Genomic DNA, 19192 nt, shown 5'->3' on the forward strand with positions numbered 1-19192 from the left:
CTCCAGAGGCCTGATACTATTGCCGGCCTTACATGTGTTCCTCCATTTACAGAACTCCTGTTCCTGCTTAGCACGGGATTGAAAAGGCACCAAGTCCCTTCTTTACATGTACCTTGGGAGCTGAAAGAAATGTCATTTAATAATGTATTTGTTGGAAGGGAAATTTAAAATAGCACAGTGGGCTAAGTGACATTTAGAAGAGTTGCAGTTGCCAAGGTCGTAGTTCGCTCGCTGCAGAGGCGCTCTTTGACCCCTCCGATGGCCTGCCACCACCGCCCCTCCCCCTGCCCCCCGGGAGTTGTTAGATTATTCTTCGGCTCTAGATAGTTTCTGCACTGTAGAAACAGGCTCTTCAAACCACTGTGGGGCCGGTGCTTTTTTGTAAGCCCTTTGAGAACAGACTGCATCATTCATGTGAGGTCAGGGATCCTTTTCTCCCCCTCAGGAATCCCTTCAGTTTCACAGACCTGACTTCATCTCCCGCTCTGGGGAGCGGATAAAGCGTCTGAAGCTGATAGTCCAGGAGAGGAAGCTACAGAACATGTTGCAGAGCGAGCGGGAGGCCCTGTTCAACGCTGTGAGAGAACGGCAGGGCCGGGACCCTGTGCGCCCGCTTCTGAAAAGAGGTACCCTCTGCCTCTTCACTTTCCTATCATGGCTGCTTCCCCCCAGGGAGCGTGTCTCAGTGCCAGCCAGTTACAGGGACAGAAAGGGACTCTTAGCTTGCTGAGTCTCCACTCTCCCCAGGCAGCAAAACCTGCCCCATGTGGCTCTCAGCGCTCTCATGATCCACATAAGCCCCAGGTCCTCTTGCCCTGTCACTGCCTCTCAGAAGCCAGAGTGTACAGTGAGAATGGTGTTTTTATAAGCCAGTTGTGGGTCCGTGAGCAAGTTCTAGGGTTGCCAACTTCAAGGGGGGGGGGTGGTGATGATGATGATGATATGTAACCCTCACATGTTTTGCCCAGACACTGTTCTTATTTAATGCTTGTAACACCTCCCTGAGATAGAGACTATTAATAACCCTGGTTTACAGATGGGAAAACAGACAACAAGAGCTTAAGTCCTCTGTCCAAGAGTATACGCCTGATAAGCTGGGATTTGAACCCTGATGGGCTCGCTTTAGACTCTGTACTCCTAACGATTCTGCTAGGTGTAAGATCTCCAGAAAATAATATATGAGCACTGTGAAAACTACAAGTGCTACCTAATGCTTTCATCGCAGCCTTACCTATAAACTGGCCAATGTTTCTGTTCACACTGCCTAGTCTGTGCCACAGCATGTTGTGTCTTCAGGAGCCTGCTGTCATAGCCCCCATAGTCTAACATTGGCCTTAGCCTTGGCCACTGCTCACCACCCAGTACTGTCAGCTCAAGGTAGGGGCATCAGGTCCTAGCAGCTCCCTCTCACAGCTCTTGAGCAACACACCCTTCCCTATTAAGACGCTATCCCCTGAAAACCCCTTCTTCTCATGCTTAGGCTTCCTGGATGCCCGAAAGAACAGGCCTATTGGGAAGAAGGAAATGATTCAGAGGTCTAAACGGTAAGGCTAAAAGAATAAGAGTAATTACGAAAGCATAAGTAAGGCCACCAACTGATCAGGAGCTCTGGTTTGTCCCTGGAATAAAGACATATGCTCAAGTTAAAATGTTATGAGAAAATTAGTTGTGAAAGAAGTTTCTCACTTATAGCACTAAAAAAGGAAAATAGCAGATTTGTGGTATGAATGAGTCAGATAAAAAAGATAGAAAGAATTCCCTCTAATTTGCATGCCTTAGTCAGGCTTGTCTTTGTTAGAAACCTAAATATAAATAAAGATACCTAAAAATAAATAAATAAACAAAAAATAAACCTAAAATATAAGATATTACTATTTTGAAATAAATTGTTTTATTTGAGGCACTACCCTTTTATCCACACAATCACATTTCTAGGAATTTTTGTAATACAGTGAGAAATAATGAAATACTAAGACATATTAAATTAAGCTTTACAAAAAGTCAAATTTGGGGCATCTGGGTGGCTCAGTTGGTTGAGCGTCTGCCTTTGGCTCGGGTCATGATCTCAGGGTCCTGGGATCGACCCCCTTGTCAGGCTCCCTTGTTTCTCAAATTCCTCATATCAGTGAGATCATATGTTAATTGTCTTTCTCTGATTGACTTACTTCACTTAGCATAATACCCTCTAGTTCCATTCATGCCATTGCAAATTGCAAGATTTCTTTTTTTTTGATGGCTCTGAGCAGGATTTCTCATGTTTTTATTCATCTGTCTGCCCTCCCAGATCATGAGGAACCCAGCCATCATTCTTTGTTTCCAAATGTCTGACAAGAAGCAGGCCCAGACAGAGGCCCGGGGCCTGTGTTTGAGATCTGAATGCCCTGAGAGCAGCAGACCTTAGGGACATGGGGGAGAAGAGATCATGTTGCTCTGTGGTTGCGTAACCTCACTGCTTTTGTTTTCCTACTGGCACCGTTCCTAAGGATTTATGAGCAGCTTCCAGAAGTTCAGAGAAAGAGAGACGAGGAGAAGAGGAGATTGGAATACAAGTCATACCGGCTGCGAGCTCAGCTCTTCAAGAAGGTCGGTCAGTCCTTGGGCAGGATCCATCAGGTTTATCAGGGGAAAGAGAAGTTGAGAGAAACACATCTGACCTATTTGAATTAACTATATCTGGGGAGTAAACTTAAGCTTGTAATGCATTGTACCACACCTGGAATTTGGAAGATAAAGGCACCTATGACTAGATTTCAAATCTAAAAATCTGAAAGGCAAATCTAGAAAAGGCACCCTCCAGGCATACATTTGGAACAAAACCAAATTCTGTACTGAAGAGTCATGGTGGAAATGTCCAAATCTATCAGAATTCTTGGCTTTTCGTTCTAGAGTCCCAAATGGTAGTTCTGTGTCCCTTATTGGTAAGTCAGATACTTCTAGAGCTTGTAAAATAAACTGGAAAACATCCGAGTGTAGCAGAAGAGTTGGCAGCCTGGGGACTCAGAGCCTCGATGCTGCCACCATTTCCTGCCCATGGCCCAGGGGAATCGGTGGTGCTGCAAGTCCCAGACCCTCCCCAGGCCAGGGAACTTGCTACCAGTATATTCCTTGAGAAGCCAGGCAGGCAACCATGCCTGAAGGTCCATATCCTTCACTGTTCTCATTTCCTTCCTAACCCCTTCACTTCACCACCAGAGGACTCTGAAAGTCAGAATCCAAAAGACGTGTTTATACCAGACCGATGTGGGATTGGAGAACTGCTTCTGGAGCACACCTGGAGCTGGGCTGGGCCGGGCCCTTCGAAGAGGGGCCCCCAGGCACCACATGGCCTGTCCAGTGGGTCAGCATCACAGGCCAGGCCTCTCGTTGTGCTCGTATGTTTGAACTGATGGATGGATGGATCATAAATGATCTGTATCTGTACAGAAGTCATAGATACTGACTATATAGATCATCTTTCCTAAACACTTCAGGAAGACTTTTTTTTGCATAATTACCATAGTTTCTGTAACTGGGGAAGATAAACAAGATTTGGGTAGAACCCCACTGGTCTCTTCAGTGACAAGTCTGGGGTGAGGAGTGGCTGTCTCCCTCTGATGGCAAGAGTATCTGACTTTTTTCCTGTCTTTCTTTTCTTCCACAGAAAGTGACCAATCAGCTCCTGGGGAGAAAAGTTCCCTGGAACTGATATGAGATTATTTTCCTCACCGTCTTGGAATTATATTTTATCAACATGAAGAAGCACAATCCTTACTTTTATGAGTCTGGTTTAATAAAACTTAACTCCTTGTCTATGTTTAATTTAGAAGTAGTAGCCTTCTAAGGAGTCTGAGGAGAGTGGTGATTTGGATTATTAATGGTTTGGGAGCAATACTTTCTCCATAGTGGCCTTGCCCACAGGAATGTTTGTCACAGTGATACCATTTCTGAATTTTAGCCATGAGTGAGTCCCTTTTTGTATGTGTTTTTATACTTTTAGAAAATAAATAACTTCTGATTGATTCATAGTAAAGCAAGCAGCAGAGGGTCATTTCTTTACCATCTGGAGATGTGCAGGGAGCTATGTGATGTCTCTCCTGAGGTGTATGGGGAGCCTCAGTCTAAAAGCATCCATCAAGGGAAATGGGCTGTAGGAATGAAATGTGGCCTTTCTTCACAAATATGGCAGAACTTGACGATAGCTCTGCCACGGGCTTTGTGGAGATGGGGTCTGGTTAGAGTAGATATTGGGCAGGCCCAGACACTCCCAGCAGACCGGGCACCTTGGGTTGAGAGCCTCCTCTTAGCCTCATTCCAGCTTCCCATTGGCCCGTAGCCTTTGGTGGATTTTCCTCCAGCTACCCTCTCTTCAGGATTGAAGCCTCAGAGCATTTATCATCACACATGGAACCAACATTTATAACCCGGAAAACCACTTCTGAAAAGCATGAGTTAATAAACGTAATCATGTACATAAAGCATTTAATGAATCCTGTAGCCTGGAATGACAGCTAACGCCCAGAGTTGAGGGGGGAAGGTGCTAATTGGCCTCATACAAAATTCAGGGAAGCCCCAGCCTCCCCAAAGGCCTCCGCAGAGGCCAAGTTAAACAGCAGACCTGCCGCCAAGCAGCTCCGAGGGTGCCACCAAGGCTCCTTTCCTTACCCAGGAGGAGGCTATGAAGAAGGCTCAGAGAAAAGATTTGGTATGTGACGTTTACTCTCTAGTTTTTCCCTTGTATGCTAGACAAGATAATTAAGCACTCTGGGCCAGTTCACCTATAAAAGGGTTAATAACCCCTTAAACCACAGCCCTCAGATGCTATGACTGTCTTCTGTCTTGTCAGAGTTATTATCCAGAATACAAACAGAAAGTGATAGTTGTCTGGAAACCTGGGTCTTCACGGAAACCAGGGCAGGATGGAGCCTGCTTAGGAATGATGAGTGTGATTTTCTTCAGGCCCTGGGCTGTGTCATCCAGATGCCTTCCCAGAGCATTTAGGTTCAGGGCTTGGGAAGCCACAGGTGGCAGCTGGCCACCAGCTCCCTGCCCCCAGCCCCAGAACACACCTGCTTGGAAATGTTACTGCTGATGCCCTGGGGAGAAGCTAGCCTCTCCGGTAGGTTCTACAGACTTGCTTTCACATTTTAGTGGTAGTTCCCAGGCCATTGGGCCCTGCATGGTAGGGTACAAAATCAAAGCCATGAATGGGGGAGGTACGCTGAGAATTCTCCCAACTGCAGTTTTCCTTGGCCAGGTGCTGCCTGCAGATCCCAGGCATTGGCCTCACAGGCAATCCTAGTACCTCTCCCGGAACCTGTTCTTCCCCCACAGTGCTCAGGATGGTCCCCCCCGAAACTGCCCACATCAGTCCAGGCTGAGCATCAGGCAGAAGCCACAGAGTCAGTACCTTGTGCTGCCACACCCGTGGCCAGGCTCTGCTCTCCCGCTTTCCATGAGCCCCCACACCAGGACCTTGCTCTGTAAGTGCTTTTGTCCCACGCCAGGCAGGATGTTGGGCCTCTTTTTTTATTTTTTCTTGCATGGGCACAGGTTGGGAAGGCCCAGGCTGAGCCATTACCCCTGGACGCAACCTGTTGTGAAAGCAATTCTGGAATTGCTTCTTGCCAGCCTGAGAACCCACTTGCCCTCCTTTCTCCTGGAGGTTAGGCTTCAGCCTCCTCAACCACTTCTCTTCTCTGAGAGGGTAGCTTGTGTTGCTGCCCTCCTCCATCAGAGGCCTTCAGTGACCATCAGCACGTGCAGTGTGGGGTGGGGGAGTGTATGAAGAAGGCAGAGTGTCTTACCCGTAAATCACAATGCATTTTGTGTCCCAAAGGATTGTTCCGACCAGTCATTAGAGAGTTAGGCCAAGATGAGCTGTTAACGTGGTCTTCATCTTTACCTGTTGGGGAGCTTGGGTGCTTTTAACCTACAGTGTCAGTTTTATTTTTACTGACCGTGAACCCTCGCACACAGCCCTTTCCCAGTTTCTCACGAAATACTCCTGAATTCTGGTTGGGAAGGTGGTGTGGAGTGGGTCCACTATCACCAGTTAAAGCCAACATTATTGGCCTCAAGGGGGCACCCTTGGCTCCTCTCCACAAGTCTTGCTCCATGGCAACTACCCATGATGAAATTCCTGAGGTAAGAAAACTTTACTACCAACCCCAAGGTTGAGTCATCTTCCAAATATGACTGGGCTACATGTTAAGGGTATTACAGGCCCCAGGTACATAGGTGTGGGCTTTTCATTTTCTTGGTCCATAGCCCTAGCCCTGTCTGCTGCTCTTACATCTTTCAGAGAGCTGTAATTGGCCAGAAAATACTCGATAACCCAAGCCAGCTCCTCCTTAGACATTGGGATAAATTACCCCTCTCTCCCTCACTGTGTGTGTGGTGTGTTTCTCACACTCTATGCCTGACTTGTTTCCTTTGATGGTTTGATGCTGGCACGTTTATTCTGGGTAGTCTTACTACTACTGTGCATGGGGTGTGAGGTCCCGCATGTCTCCAAGGAGGACATTCATATATTCCAAGGATCCCTGACCTGTTCTCATCACAGTGTTCACCCAGCCTCACCCACTGCTCCCCACACAAGACAGCTTAACAATAGAATCTAAGTCCAGGGATGCTTGGGTGGCTCAGTGGGTTAAGCCTCTGCCTTCAGCTCGGGTCATGATCCCAGGGTCCTGGGATTGAGCCCCACCTCGGCTCTCTGCTCGGCAGGGAGCCTGCTTCCTCCTCTCTCTCTGCCTGCCTCTCTGCCTACTTGTGATCTCTGTCTGTCAAATAAATAAATAAAATCTTAAAAAAAAAAAAAAAAGAATCTAAGTCCAGAACCTCAACCAGCCACGGGGCAGATGGGGCTGGACTAAGAAATGCCTACTCTAGCTTCAGGTAATGAGACAAGGACCAGTTGAGAAAAGGTGGGAAAGTGTTCATATAGTTCCCATTGTCCATCCCTAACTTAGAGGCTGAGAACTTTGGCCAGGGAGGAAACTGGTGAGCAGGAAGTACTCAGGAGACACATACTTGGTGCCATCTTTTGACAGGCAGGCCTTAGCTTTGGACCCCAGAAAATAATGAGGAATAGCAAACAATCTGCATAGGGTTTGTTTGTTTCCTGGATTGTTCATTAAATAGGTACCTTTATGAGGCAATAGTCAGCACTGCCTGATCATTTGTGGGGGGTTTTTTGTTTCATTTGTTTAAGATTTTTTTTTTTTAAGTAATCACTACACCCAGTGTGGGGCTCAAACTGACAACCCCAAGATCAAAAGTTGCATGCTCTACTGACTGAGCCAGCCAGGTACCCCTGCCTGATCTGTTTGTTTTGCCAGGGCTAACACAATGTGTAGCAAGTGTTTGAGTCAATAAGGGTTTATCGAATGGCACACAAAAGGGTCATCAGTCCAGATTGGAGCCCAGAGGCTCTGGGAAAGAATTCAGGGGTATTTAATCGATTAAGTTACCTGAGGCACCTTAATGTTATGGGGATCTGTTTAAACATCTGCTAGAATGTGGAGCTGAATAAGTGACAACTATATAGAAAACTAAACAACAACCCAAAAAAGATAACTTCAAGGAAAAGAAAACAAAAATCTACATAAAAGGATAAGTAATCATAGTTTTACTGTGTAGCTTAGCTTAAACATAGAATGTTGCTGTTCCCCAACAAGTGGTCCAATCTCTGGGAAGCTGGAGAGTAGGAAGGGTGCACATGCATAGTGTAGACATGGCCTCAACTCCCAAAAAGTAGTCCGCAAACAAGCTTAAAACTGAGCATTAAGAAGAAGCCACACAAGTCCCTTAAAGATGTGGAAATGGGCGCCTGGGTGGCTCAGTGGGTTAAAGCCTCTGCCTTCGGCTCTGGTCATGATTCCAGGGTCCTGGGATCAAGTCCTGCGTCGGGCTCTCTGCTCGGCAGGGAGCCTGCTTCCTCCTTTCTCTCTCTCTCTGCCTGCCTCTCTGCCTGCTTGTGATCTCTGTCAAATAAATAAATAAAATCTTAAAAAAAAAAAAAAGATGTGGAAATGAGTGAGACCTAAAACCATAAAAATCCTAGAAGAGAGCACAGGTAATAATTTCTCTGACATTGGCCATAGCAGCATTTTTCTAGATATGTCTCCTGAGGCGAAGAAAACAAGCAAAAGTAAACTGTTGGGACTACATCAGAATTAAAAGCTTCTGCACAACGAAGGAAACAAAAAGACAACTTACAGATGGGAGAAGATATTTGCAAATGACATATCCCATAAGGGGTTAGTACCCAAAATAGATAAAGAACTTATACAACTAAATGCCAAGAACCCCCCACAAATAGTCCAATAAAAAATGGGCAGAAGACATGAACAGGCACTTCTCCAAAGACATCCAGATGGCCAACAGACGGCATGAAAAGATGCTCAACATCACTTATGATCAGGGAAATGCAAATCAAAACCACAATGAGCTATCACCTCACATCTGTCAGAATGGCTAAAATTGAAAATAAAAGAAACAAGTGTTGGCAGGGTTATGGAGAAAAGGAACAATTTTTTTTTAAAGATTTTTATTTATTTAACAGAGAGAGATCACAAGTAGGCAGGGCGGGGGGGTGGGGGGTGGGAAACAGGCTCCCTGCTGAGCAGAGAGCCCGATGTGGGACTTGATCCCAGGACCCTGAGATCATGACTTGAGCCGAAGGCAGAGGCTTAACCCACTGAGCCACCCAGGCGCCTGAAAAGGAACAATCTTGCACTGTTGGCGAGAATGCAAACTGGTACAGCCGCTCTGGTTAACAGTATGGAGGTTCCTCAAAAAGTTAAAAATAAAATTACCTTATGATACAGTAATTCCAGTACTAGGTATTTACCCAGAGAATATGAAAACACTTATTTAAAAAGATATATGCACCCCTATGTTTACTGCAGCATTATTTGCAGTAGCCAAAATATGGAAGCAACCCAAATATCCATCAATAGATGACTGGATAAAGAAAAGGTGGTGTACACACAGACACACAATGGAATATTACTCTGCCATAAAATATGAAATCTTGTCATTTGGAACAACATGGATGGATCTAGAGGGTATAATGCTAAGCTGAATAAGTCAGAAAAAGACAAATACCATAAGATCTCAGGCATATGTGGCATTTAAGAAAACAAGCAAACAGAAAAAAAGACAAACCAAGAACCAATCTCTTAACCATAGAGAACAAATTGATGGTTACCAGGGGGGAGGTGGGTTGGGGGATGGGTTAAGAAGGTGATGGAGATTAAGGAATGCGCTTATTATGATGAGCACTGGGTGAAGTATGGAAGTGTTGAATTACTATATTATACACATGAAACTAATAACACTATGTTTATTATACTAGAATTTTTTAAAAAATGTTTTAAAGACATAGAAGTAAGTATACACAGGGAAGTGTAGGGCTGCTCTTACACATCACAAATCTAGAGAACTCTGACTCTTTAAAATAGATGGGTACATATGTAATTTTGAGAGAAAAACAAAACTAGACTTAAGTGTGAAGGGCAAAACAAAAAATTTAGAAGTAAATATAGGAAAGTATCTCTAAGAACTTAAGGAAAAATGTCTTAAGGAACAAAGCACAAACCATAGAGCAAAAGATTGATAAGCTCAATTAATGAAATGTAAAAATTCTATATTGGAAGACACCATAGGGGTGCCTGGGTGTCTCAGTTAAGAGTCCAGCTCTTCATTTCAGCTCAGGTCATGATCTTGGGCTTATTAGAGCCCTGTGTCGGGCTCCATTCTAGGCGTGGGGCCTGCTTAAGATTCTCCCTCTCCCTCTGCCCTTCTCCACTCCCATAAATAAATGAATGATGAATGAATGGATAATTACAAATAATAAATAAAGACAGTGAAAATACAGGGCACAAAACAAGGTAATTGTAGCACATGTAACCAACAAAGATTTGTATCCAAAATATATCAAGAACTCTTATGAGTCATTTTTTTAAAAAGATAATCTATAGAAAGAGGGACTAAATAAAAACATGAGCAGGCAGTTTCACAGAACAAACACAACTGGCCTGTACATGTATGATAAATTGCTTGACTTTATTATTAATTGGAAATGCTCATTATTAGCAGAATACTCCATGCCGGCCTCTTGGGTGTGCAGGCACGTCCCAGATCTGGTCCTCAGAAAACACTTGCCCATCCTCTGTCCTACCAAACTCTGAGAGTGCAGACCAATCCCAGGGTCTTAGCCAGACTAGTCCCCGCACTCCCCCTCTGGATTCCTCTGGTGTGAGTCAGTCCTCTGAGGCTCTTGACCTACAGGGAATGCATATCAACCTGTCCAAGCAGTGAAGGCCTCCCTAGATCTGGGATCATATTCACCAACATTGTAATTCCCTTGCCCTATGGTGAAACAAATTATCATAAATTAACCCAATCTGTGTGTTTTTCTTAGAGCCTGGAAGAAAAGGCAGAGGGGAAATAGCCTGGTGCATACCCCCTCCTCCTCCTCCTGGACTTCGGAGTCAAAGATGGCAGTCTATGGACTCAACTCGAGTTTAGAATTCTGGGTAGTGGGGAGCACCTGGCTGGCTCAGTTGGTAAAGCCTTTGACTCTTGATCTTGGTTGGGAGTTCAAGCTCCACACTGGGGTAGAGATTACTAAATAAATACATAAACTTAGATTTCTGGGTAGTGTCAACAGTAGGGCTGCCAGATTTAGCAAATTAAAATACAGGACTCCCAGGAAATTCAATTTTAAATGAACAAATGATTTAGTGTAAGTTCTATGCTATATTTGAAACATACTAAAAAATTACCCACTGTTCTTGTGAAATTCAAATTTACTGGGGTATGTCCTATTTTTTGTCTGGCAACTAGAGTCCACAGGGATTAGGGGCAGCCTAAGTTAATGCTGGGGAAAACGGAAAGGGGAGAGATGAGACCAAGAGAGTCCCCACTTACATCAGGAAGTCTCATCAGGACAACCTAAGGTGCTAAATGCCCAGGAAGGATTTTGAATCTGTGTCTCATGTCATCCAGAGAGATTTTGGAAAGCTAGCCCTGAAGAGGATAGATCGACTGACAGGTACCAACTTGAAAGAGAAGTGGTGGGCAGGACAAGGCCAGCCTTCCATATGGGGTGACCTCATCAGCACAACAAAGCAAAAGTCACTCTGTTATAAAAACACTTTTTGGTTAAATTCAGGATGCAAAGAAATTAGATAAAAATCCAAAAAGAAGTTTAAACAGTAACAGCGTTAAGGGAGAAAAGAATTAAATAAATACAAAGGCCAACAATCATGTGGTCCCTTTATATGAAGTACCGAGAGTAAGTGAATCATAGAGACAAAAAGTAGCATAGTGCTTGCCAGGGACTGGAGGAGCGGGGCAGAGAGCTGGTGTTTGTTGCATACAGTGAAAGTAGATGGTGGTGATGCTTACATGGCAAAGTGAATGTACCTAATGCTACTGAATTGTACAATTAAAAATGGTTAAAATGCCAAATTCTATGTTAGGTATATTTTTCATAATAAAAATAAATAATAATGAAAGGAATTACAACTTATAAGAAATAAAAATCACAAATATTAAGATATTGGTAAAACGTATAGCTTGGAATTAAAAAGCGTAAATTAAAAAACATTTAAAATGTCAACAGAAGAGAAATTTTAAAGGCTTTTTTTTAAAGAAATGAAATAATTTTTAAAATATGTGATAAAGCCAGTTTATAAATTAAAGTAGTATACATATAACAAACTTTTTAGATGGGAGGAAATAAAAATGGCAAGGAAGTCTAAGAGCAGATAAATTAAGCTAAAACAATTTAATAGACAAACTACATACTGTCAACAACGAGGACACAATACACTTGAAATCATTTGAAAGGAAAACAAGGTAATAGTTGAAAAGTATGCAATGAGAAAGAAAATGAAGGGCATGCTGTATAGGGGAGCAACTGGAGAGATGGGGTGACCTCCCAGCCAGGAATCTGTCGTGGGCAGCACCGAACCCCCAGCAGCTTTGTCCAGTTCATCCTCCTCCCGTCTGCCCCTCAAGAGGTAGATGTGGGCTACAGGTCAGCTTCCCATGCCCACTCTGGAGTCCCTCATATCCAGCTGGAGCTCAAGTTCAAAAGATGCCCCAGGTTATCCAACATCATCAAGGATCCAGACTCCTCATGCCTTCAGTGGTTGGGAGAAAGGGCCCTTCCTCCATGTTGCACCCAACAGACAACAGACCCCCCCCGCAATCTTCCCCTTCTACCTCTCAGAATGCTCCACAGAGAGAGCTCTACTGGCACCTCACTGTCCTGCCTAAACTTGCTCCCCTGAATCCCACCAGGCTTCTAGTAGGAGCAGGGCTTGGTCCCAGACCCCATCAGGGTGCTCTGCCCTCTTGTTCCCCAGACCCACATGCCATCCCTCGGGCACTTCTTTACCTCACTGGTCATTTGCTTCAAGCAGCTGGTCCCCCTCTCCTCTGGTTCACACCCCAGGGAGTTAAAATGCCCCCAGAGGAGAGATATTGGCCGAAGAGAGTAACCTTTAGGTTCTGCTCTCTCCTATGGGCTTTCTCTAGCCGTAGCTCCGGGTGACTTGGCCCACAGAGGCAGTTCTCTGTTTAATTTCCTCTAATGCTCAAAGTAGATGCTGCCTTCTCCAGTCACCTGCTAGCTTTAAAACCCCAGCCTGCTACCTGGTCACAGGTCCATACTTCCTGCATAGTTGTTCCTAAAATAAACTTCCCATTTTAGCAAAATCTAAGCTATCTTATCCCCAGTAATATAAAGCTGAGCATTTTCACACTGATTTTGTTCAGAAGGTAACCACCTGGTTTATAATACATGCAAAATTTATTCGTTAACCTCCCTGATAATGTCTCCCAGTTAAAAAGTCACTATGTTCCCACTGTAAGTTAAATTTTTTTTTCTGAATGGTTTCTAAAAAAAATTAACTCTGGTCAAAATGTGAAAACAACCCTAATGTCCATCAGCAGATAAATGGAAGAACAAAATGTGTGTGTGTGTGTGTGTGTGTGTGTGTGTGTGTGTGTGTGTATAAAACTGTATTACTCAGCCTTCAAAAGGTAGTGAAATTCTGATGTATGCTACGATATGGATGAACCTTGAAAATATTATGATAAGTGAAATAAGCCACACACAAGAGGACAGCTACTGTATGACTCCACTTAAACAAGATACTTAGAGGCAAATTCATAAAAAGAAGGTAGAATGGTGGCTACCAGGTGCTGGGAGGAGGGGGTGAAGGGGAATTATTGCTTAATGGTTACAGAGTTTCTTTTGGGGGGATTGAAAAGTTCTGGAAATAGTGATGATAGTTGCACAACATTCTGAATGTAGTTAACGCTACTGAACTATATATTTAAAATTTGTTAAAATGGCCAACTTTATGTAATGTATATTTTGTCACAATATTAAAAATACGAGGAGGAGGGAGAAAGGGAGGCAGGGGCAGAGCAGGGGAGCACAGACCTTCCTGCAGGTACCCACCTACACGGGCACCAACATGTGCGTGCCAGACGGAAGAGGCACGTGCCTGGCAGGCAAAACCAAAAACGAACTTACCCTAGTTTAACCAGTACACTGGTACATAAAAGGAAACCTTGACGTTCTTCAAACTTTACCAAGATCTGAATAAAAACTCATCTTTCAAATTGAATAAATTACTTATTAGCTGGAGAAAAGTGAAGGGAAGTTTGGAGTCAGCATTCTAGGGTTTTTTACTGCTGGGTCTTAAGTCACTGACCTCTAAAATTATCCTGGACCTCACCCTCCCTCCTTCCTACTTTCTGGAAAACGATCAGTCCCCTACACTTGCCCAATGGGATCTTTGCCCAGGTCACAGAGCTGCACTTTGCCATTCCCTAAAACCCACCGCCTCACCTCTGTCTGCATTCCCCTATGCCCAGTTCAGGAAAAGAACTTTCTCCTCTTCCACCCCCTTCTCTCTCAAACACACACACACAAAGCCAGGAACATCCCACCTCTGCCAGAGTTCCAGGCCCATAGGCACTGATTGTGACTTTTAGATTCCTCAGGAAGGCGTCAACCATCAGCTCTTGCTCCACAGAAAGGTCCACAGGTGTTCTCAAGGCTTCTCTGTCAGTGGCCTTGGGGTTGCAGGTGGCACCTTGCCCATCCTTTTCTTGGTCGGGGCAGACTCATGGTTGGCTGTAACTCCCATAACAACTTCTCAATATCTCTGCTGTCTCCAAAACTTTGTATCCTCCCTTTGGTTTTTAGAGCCATCTAAGCTCTTCCTTTTTTATCTCGGAAGACTTTTTGGAGGTGAATTTCATACAACATAAAATTAACAATTTTAAAGTATACACTTCGGTGGCATTTAGTACATTCACGATGTGAAGTCACCACCTACATTGAAACTCAAAACATATCCATTGCCCCAAAAGAAAACCTGCAGCCATCACTCTCCATTTCTTCTTTCCCCAACCCTTGGCAACCCCCCTAAACTGTCTTGGTCACCTGCTTTGGAACTTCCACATTTGGGTCTCAGAGCTTATTTCTTCTCTCATACTTGATGCCTGGTCTGAAGCTCCGGCCTAACTTCCTGCTGTCCTTAGCCCACAGTCTTGACTTAAATACCCTCCTTCCAATTCATCAACAGACACGTTCACTTGTCTGGCCTTGGGCCCCTTACCTGAACTCTGCAGGAAAGCACTGCTTCAGACTCCACTGACCGAGTGTGGATTTGGTCTGGAGAATATGAGTAAAGGATTAGCCTCCAAGAAAGGTCTGGCCTCTGTCCCTGGCTGTTGGAGCACCCTCCGTGGATCAGGCAATAGGGAGCAGTGGGGTCCCCTGACTTCCTCTGCCTGAGGTGGGACCAGAGGCTCATGGGAAGCCGTCCACCAGTCAGTGGGGTGGGTGTCCCTTTGATGTCCTTTGTCCAGTACCCCCATCATCCCCACACTTACGACAACATATTCCCACTTGCCTCCTCCTTGGTTTCCCAACCTGCTCTGACCTGTAAGCCCCTGGAGGGCATAGACCATGTCTACGTGGGATTAGCAAACCAATTAATTGTCACTTAAGAAAATTTTCAAAGCATCAAGACCACTGTGGGCCTTCCCCATCTCTAGCACCAACTGGAGCCCACTTGGGAATTCCTCCTGAGAGGCCATCTGGGCCAAGGACAGCTGGTGGGAACCTCCTCTTCCTCTACCTCTCAGAGAGGCTGGGCCCAAAGCCCTGCCATTAACTAGAAGCTGGAGCTGGGAGGAAACAGAAGCTTCATTTTTAAAATGGAGTGGAGGTGGCGGGGTGGGGAGGCCACAGTGTAACAGGAGATTTAGATGGCCCAGTCTTCTGAGAAGCATGCAGGGAAGGTACAAAAGCTGCAGGCATGGAAGAGGTAGAATGCCTGGTAGAAGGGATGGTGGGTCACCCAAAGTTAGGGAGAAAAGAGACCCAATGGAGGGCAGCAGAGTTGTGGCCCACGGTCTTGGGTAACAAAACATGAATGTTTGCAGTCATCCCATGCATTTGATAAAAGGTCCCCATTTAGGGGAAATGTGCCAGCAGCAATGCCAACTGGCAGGTTCAGGCCTGGTTTGAGACCTGACTGATCCTTCACAGGAGAGAAGCTATGAGCAGGCATACTGCCAAGATGGGAGTATGTCACAAGACCCAGACTGAAAGGGTGCCTGGACTTTCTGGGTCATCCTGGGACTCGGCTTCTGGGTCAGGAGACCTGGGGCCTGTGGTGACCTGACTGGACAAGGTGCACAGTGGGGGCACACACCACTTTGCCACTGTATCAGAGGCTTAGGGACAAAAAGGTCAGGCCTGAGGTTTCTGTAAAAATCTGGAGTCTCTGAGCACTGGGACAAAAGGCAGGTGTTGCAAGTCTGGGAAACTCACCAATCCCATATCCTCTTCCCAGACACACACATTCCCAGCCTCCCCTCAGGCATGTTAGGGCTAGGTGACTGGGGCCTGGCCAGCGCGGTAGGGGCCTCACCACTTCTAGGTCTAGCTGGCATTAAAATGCCACTCCCTGTCCCAGGCTGCCTTCCCTTTCAGCGGACACGGTGGGTGGGGGCCAAAGCAGGCTGATGGCATTGTGGACCCCAGTCCTTCTCCCAGGATTCTTCTTGCTCTCTTTCTTGGCACCCTTTGCTACGTGATTTCAGTTCCTCTCACTAAAGAAGCAGGGCCCATTTCTCTTCCCGAGTCTGGGATGTCAGCAGATGTGATACCCGAGAAGCTTGGAAAAGCATTTGCTTGTCTCTGCTTCACTTTTTGCTCCTCTGCAGTTACCTTAAAACCACCACTGAGTTCGTGTGCTGGAAGATGAGCCGGCCCGGTCGCCCTGTCCCTCCAGCTGACCCCACGACGATGTGTGAATTAGGTTGTAGGAGACCAAAGTGCTGCCAGACAAGTCCAGCCTAAACTGCTGAGGGTGGACAAGTGAACTAAAGAAATGTTTATTTGTGTGTATTTGTTTTATTCATTTGTTTTAATGCAGCCTTCCCGTGGCGCTAGATAAATCAAACAGCAGCCACCCCAAAAGACAAAAAGGAACAGAGCCACCCACCACCATCCCCCTGGTTCCCACGGAAGGAACAGCAAGCTCTCACTGTGCCATCACACTGAGACTTTGGGGTTTGCTTGCTACCTCAGTAGAGCCGGCCCTCTCCTAAGCCACCAGGAAAAGGATCGTGGGCCACCTTCCTACTCATGTGCCCAAGAGGCCTGAGCAGAGGGCAGGCAGTAGACAAGCGTAACCAAAGGAACAGCAAGTAGCCTCCAGCACAGGGGGGAGAACTGATGCAATTTCTGGAAGCCCATGCGCTGGTAGAGGGCCAAGGCCGAGTGCTGCAGCATGCTGGTGGTGAGGACGACTTGGCTGTAGCCCTGGTCACGCGCGAACTGGAGGACGGTCCTGACCAGGGCTTTCGCTATCCCCTGACCTCGGCGATCCAAGGCCACGCACAGGTGAAGCAGCTCCAACTGCTCCTTGTGCAGGGAGCGCTCCTTGACAGGCAGTGCCCCCACGATGCCCACCACCTGCCCCTCAGCCTCAGCCACCCAGAAGCAGGAGCCGGGCTCACTCAAGTAGGACTTGGTGATGTTGGACATGTCTGTGCGCAAGCACTCGGCTGTAAACTTGGTCCAGGGGTATTTGCAGAGGAATCTCAGAGCAGTGAGGAGGGTGGGGCTGGCTATAAGGGCCAGCAGCCAGGAGCCAGAGACCAGGAGGAGGCCGAGGGACACCCCAAGCAAGAGCACCAAGGTTCGGGGCAGCTTCAGGATGTGGCGGAAGGAGGCAGGGCCATACTCATCCAGTGCGTGGAAGAACAAGTCCAGGACCTGTGTGCGGTCACTCTCCTGGTATTTGCGGATATAGTAAGGAGCCATGGAGGACTGCTGTGCCTGAACCTTAAAGTCCACAAGAGTGAGCGACCTTCCTGGCAGCCCTGGGGAAGAGAAAGGAAGCCAGATAAGTGCCCCATCTCTGCCACCTCCTGGGAGTGGGGGAGACACTGCTCAGGGGATTTCTGCTTTTGCCCTAGAGGATGTAGGAAACAGCCTACCCCAGCTGCCCCCAACTAAGAGTTTCAACAAAGGCTCCTTTCCCCTTGACTGCAAATTTTTAGGCTGCTGAGGTGGCATAAGAGTCAAACATCAGGGCGCCTGGGTGGCTTGGTTGGTTAAGCATCTGCCTTCAGCTCAGGTCATGATCTCAGAATCCTGGGATCCAGTCCCATGTCAGGTTCCCCACTCAGCAGGGAGCCTGCTTCTCCTGCTACTCTCTCTCCCTCTCCTCTCCCTCATGGTGCTCTTTCTTCCAAATAAATAAATAAATAAAATCTTAAAAAAAAAAAAAAAAAGTAGAGTCAAACATCAAAAAAGTCCCAGACTTGATACCCAGAGCAGGGTCCCAGGCTCCAGGCCAATCTCAAGACACTGTCCTTCAACCCCAGTCCTCTCACCTGCTACCACAACAGACTTGAACGTCCAGGGCAGTGTCAGGACGGCCTCCGCCCTCAGTCTCTGACTGGAGTTCCAGGAGAGACTGTGCAGGGCTCCCTCCACCACCAGGAACCAACCCTTTCCTGGATGGCCACCTGATTGGCTGGCTTCTGCACACTGGATAATCATAAACCCCAGGATCAAGAGGCTGGGCTATGATGCAGCCGGAAGCCCATTCTCCGCTGAACTCTGCGATCGCCAGGGAATTAGCCTGCCAGGGGAAGCAGGGTCTGGAACATCTCAGGGGATCTTGCCCTGGCAGACGGCCTACACATTCCTCCCTCGGAGGAATTGCTCCCTGGAGCATCTCCCAGCTGGCCCCTCGATATGCCCTTGTGTCCACTTTTGGCCCCTTCTGGGTCACAGCTTCTGGGAGCCTGGGGACTGCACGCCCCGCCTTGTGCTGTCATCACAGGCTAGAGTCCAGACCCGTGGCTCAGCACGCGAGGTGCTCTCTGCCTGCCTAGGCTCTACCCGATCTGAGGGAAACTGATCCTTTGCAGTTCACCGGCCTCATCTCACTAGGCTCCATCTTCATTCATTCGTTTGTTCAAGGTACTGTCGTGTACAGTGCCACGACCACGTGCCTAGCGGCCTTTCAGCTCTAAACAACACTGACAACGCCGGGGACAGCCACCGCTATGACGCGCCCCTGGTGTGTGCAGCTGTGAAATATTTTGCACTGAGAGCAACTAAAGCGGAAAAAAATTCAACAGAAAAGCCCTTCTCTGTGACACATGTGTGCTGTCCAGGGGGTCGCTTCCGCCTTGAAAACATTGCTGGCGCTTCTCTCCACGCACCCTATAGAGGCCCGCCTCTATAGTCTCCACTGCTCCTGAAGCCGGGCTCTCGTCCTCCTCAAGCATATGTGTTAAGTGTCACGGAACGCCCGTCTGGGCGAGGCGCCATGTGGGCGGCCCGGCCGGAGCTGAGCGCCTTGCACACCCATCTTTTCCGTGCCAGACGCTCCTCAGCAGTGGCCGGCAATGGCGAGAGCCGTGAGGCGCGCGGCGCGGCGCTGACAGGGACCTGCTGCCGCAGGGGTGACGGGAACTTCCGGGGAGGACCCTCAGGGCGAGAGCGAAGGGAGAGGTGGATCGCGGCGCTCCTCAGCAGTGGCCGGCAATGGCGAGAGCCGTGAGGCGCGCGGCGCGGAGAGGGACCTCCTGCCGCGAGGGGGTGACGGGTACTTCCGGGGAGGACCCTCAGGGCGAGAGCGAA

At 47.1% G+C, this 19192-nt stretch overlaps 2 protein-coding genes across 2 annotated transcripts in view; one reads left to right on the forward strand and one right to left on the reverse strand.

Moving 5' to 3' along the window:
- The window catches only part of ALMS1 (ALMS1 centrosome and basal body associated protein), a 202301-nt gene extending 198514 nt beyond the window's left edge, over window positions 1–3787 (forward strand). Inside the window, exons 19-22 of the mRNA XM_080813640.1 lie at window positions 446–626; window positions 1481–1544; window positions 2484–2583; window positions 3641–3787. Of these exons, the coding sequence (XP_080669766.1) occupies window positions 446–626; window positions 1481–1544; window positions 2484–2583; window positions 3641–3685 (390 nt within the window). The 3' untranslated portion in view covers window positions 3686–3787. The remainder of the gene's footprint in view (window positions 1–445; window positions 627–1480; window positions 1545–2483; window positions 2584–3640) is intronic.
- A 12613-nt stretch (window positions 3788–16400) lies between these two features.
- Window positions 16401–18799, reverse strand: NAT8 (N-acetyltransferase 8 (putative)). Its single transcript, XM_080812860.1, has 2 exons — window positions 17932–18799; window positions 16401–17415 (listed from the first exon to the last, which is right to left on the reverse strand). Exons 1-2 carry the CDS (start codon window positions 18098–18100, stop codon window positions 16670–16672), a joined length of 915 nt encoding a protein of 304 aa, XP_080668986.1. The 5' UTR covers window positions 18101–18799; the 3' UTR covers window positions 16401–16669.
- Window positions 18800–19192: the final 393 nt, after the last annotated feature.

Source organism: Martes martes (assembly GCF_963455335.1).
Source record: "Martes martes genome assembly, chromosome: 9".
Classification (NCBI taxonomy): domain Eukaryota; kingdom Metazoa; phylum Chordata; class Mammalia; order Carnivora; family Mustelidae; genus Martes; species Martes martes.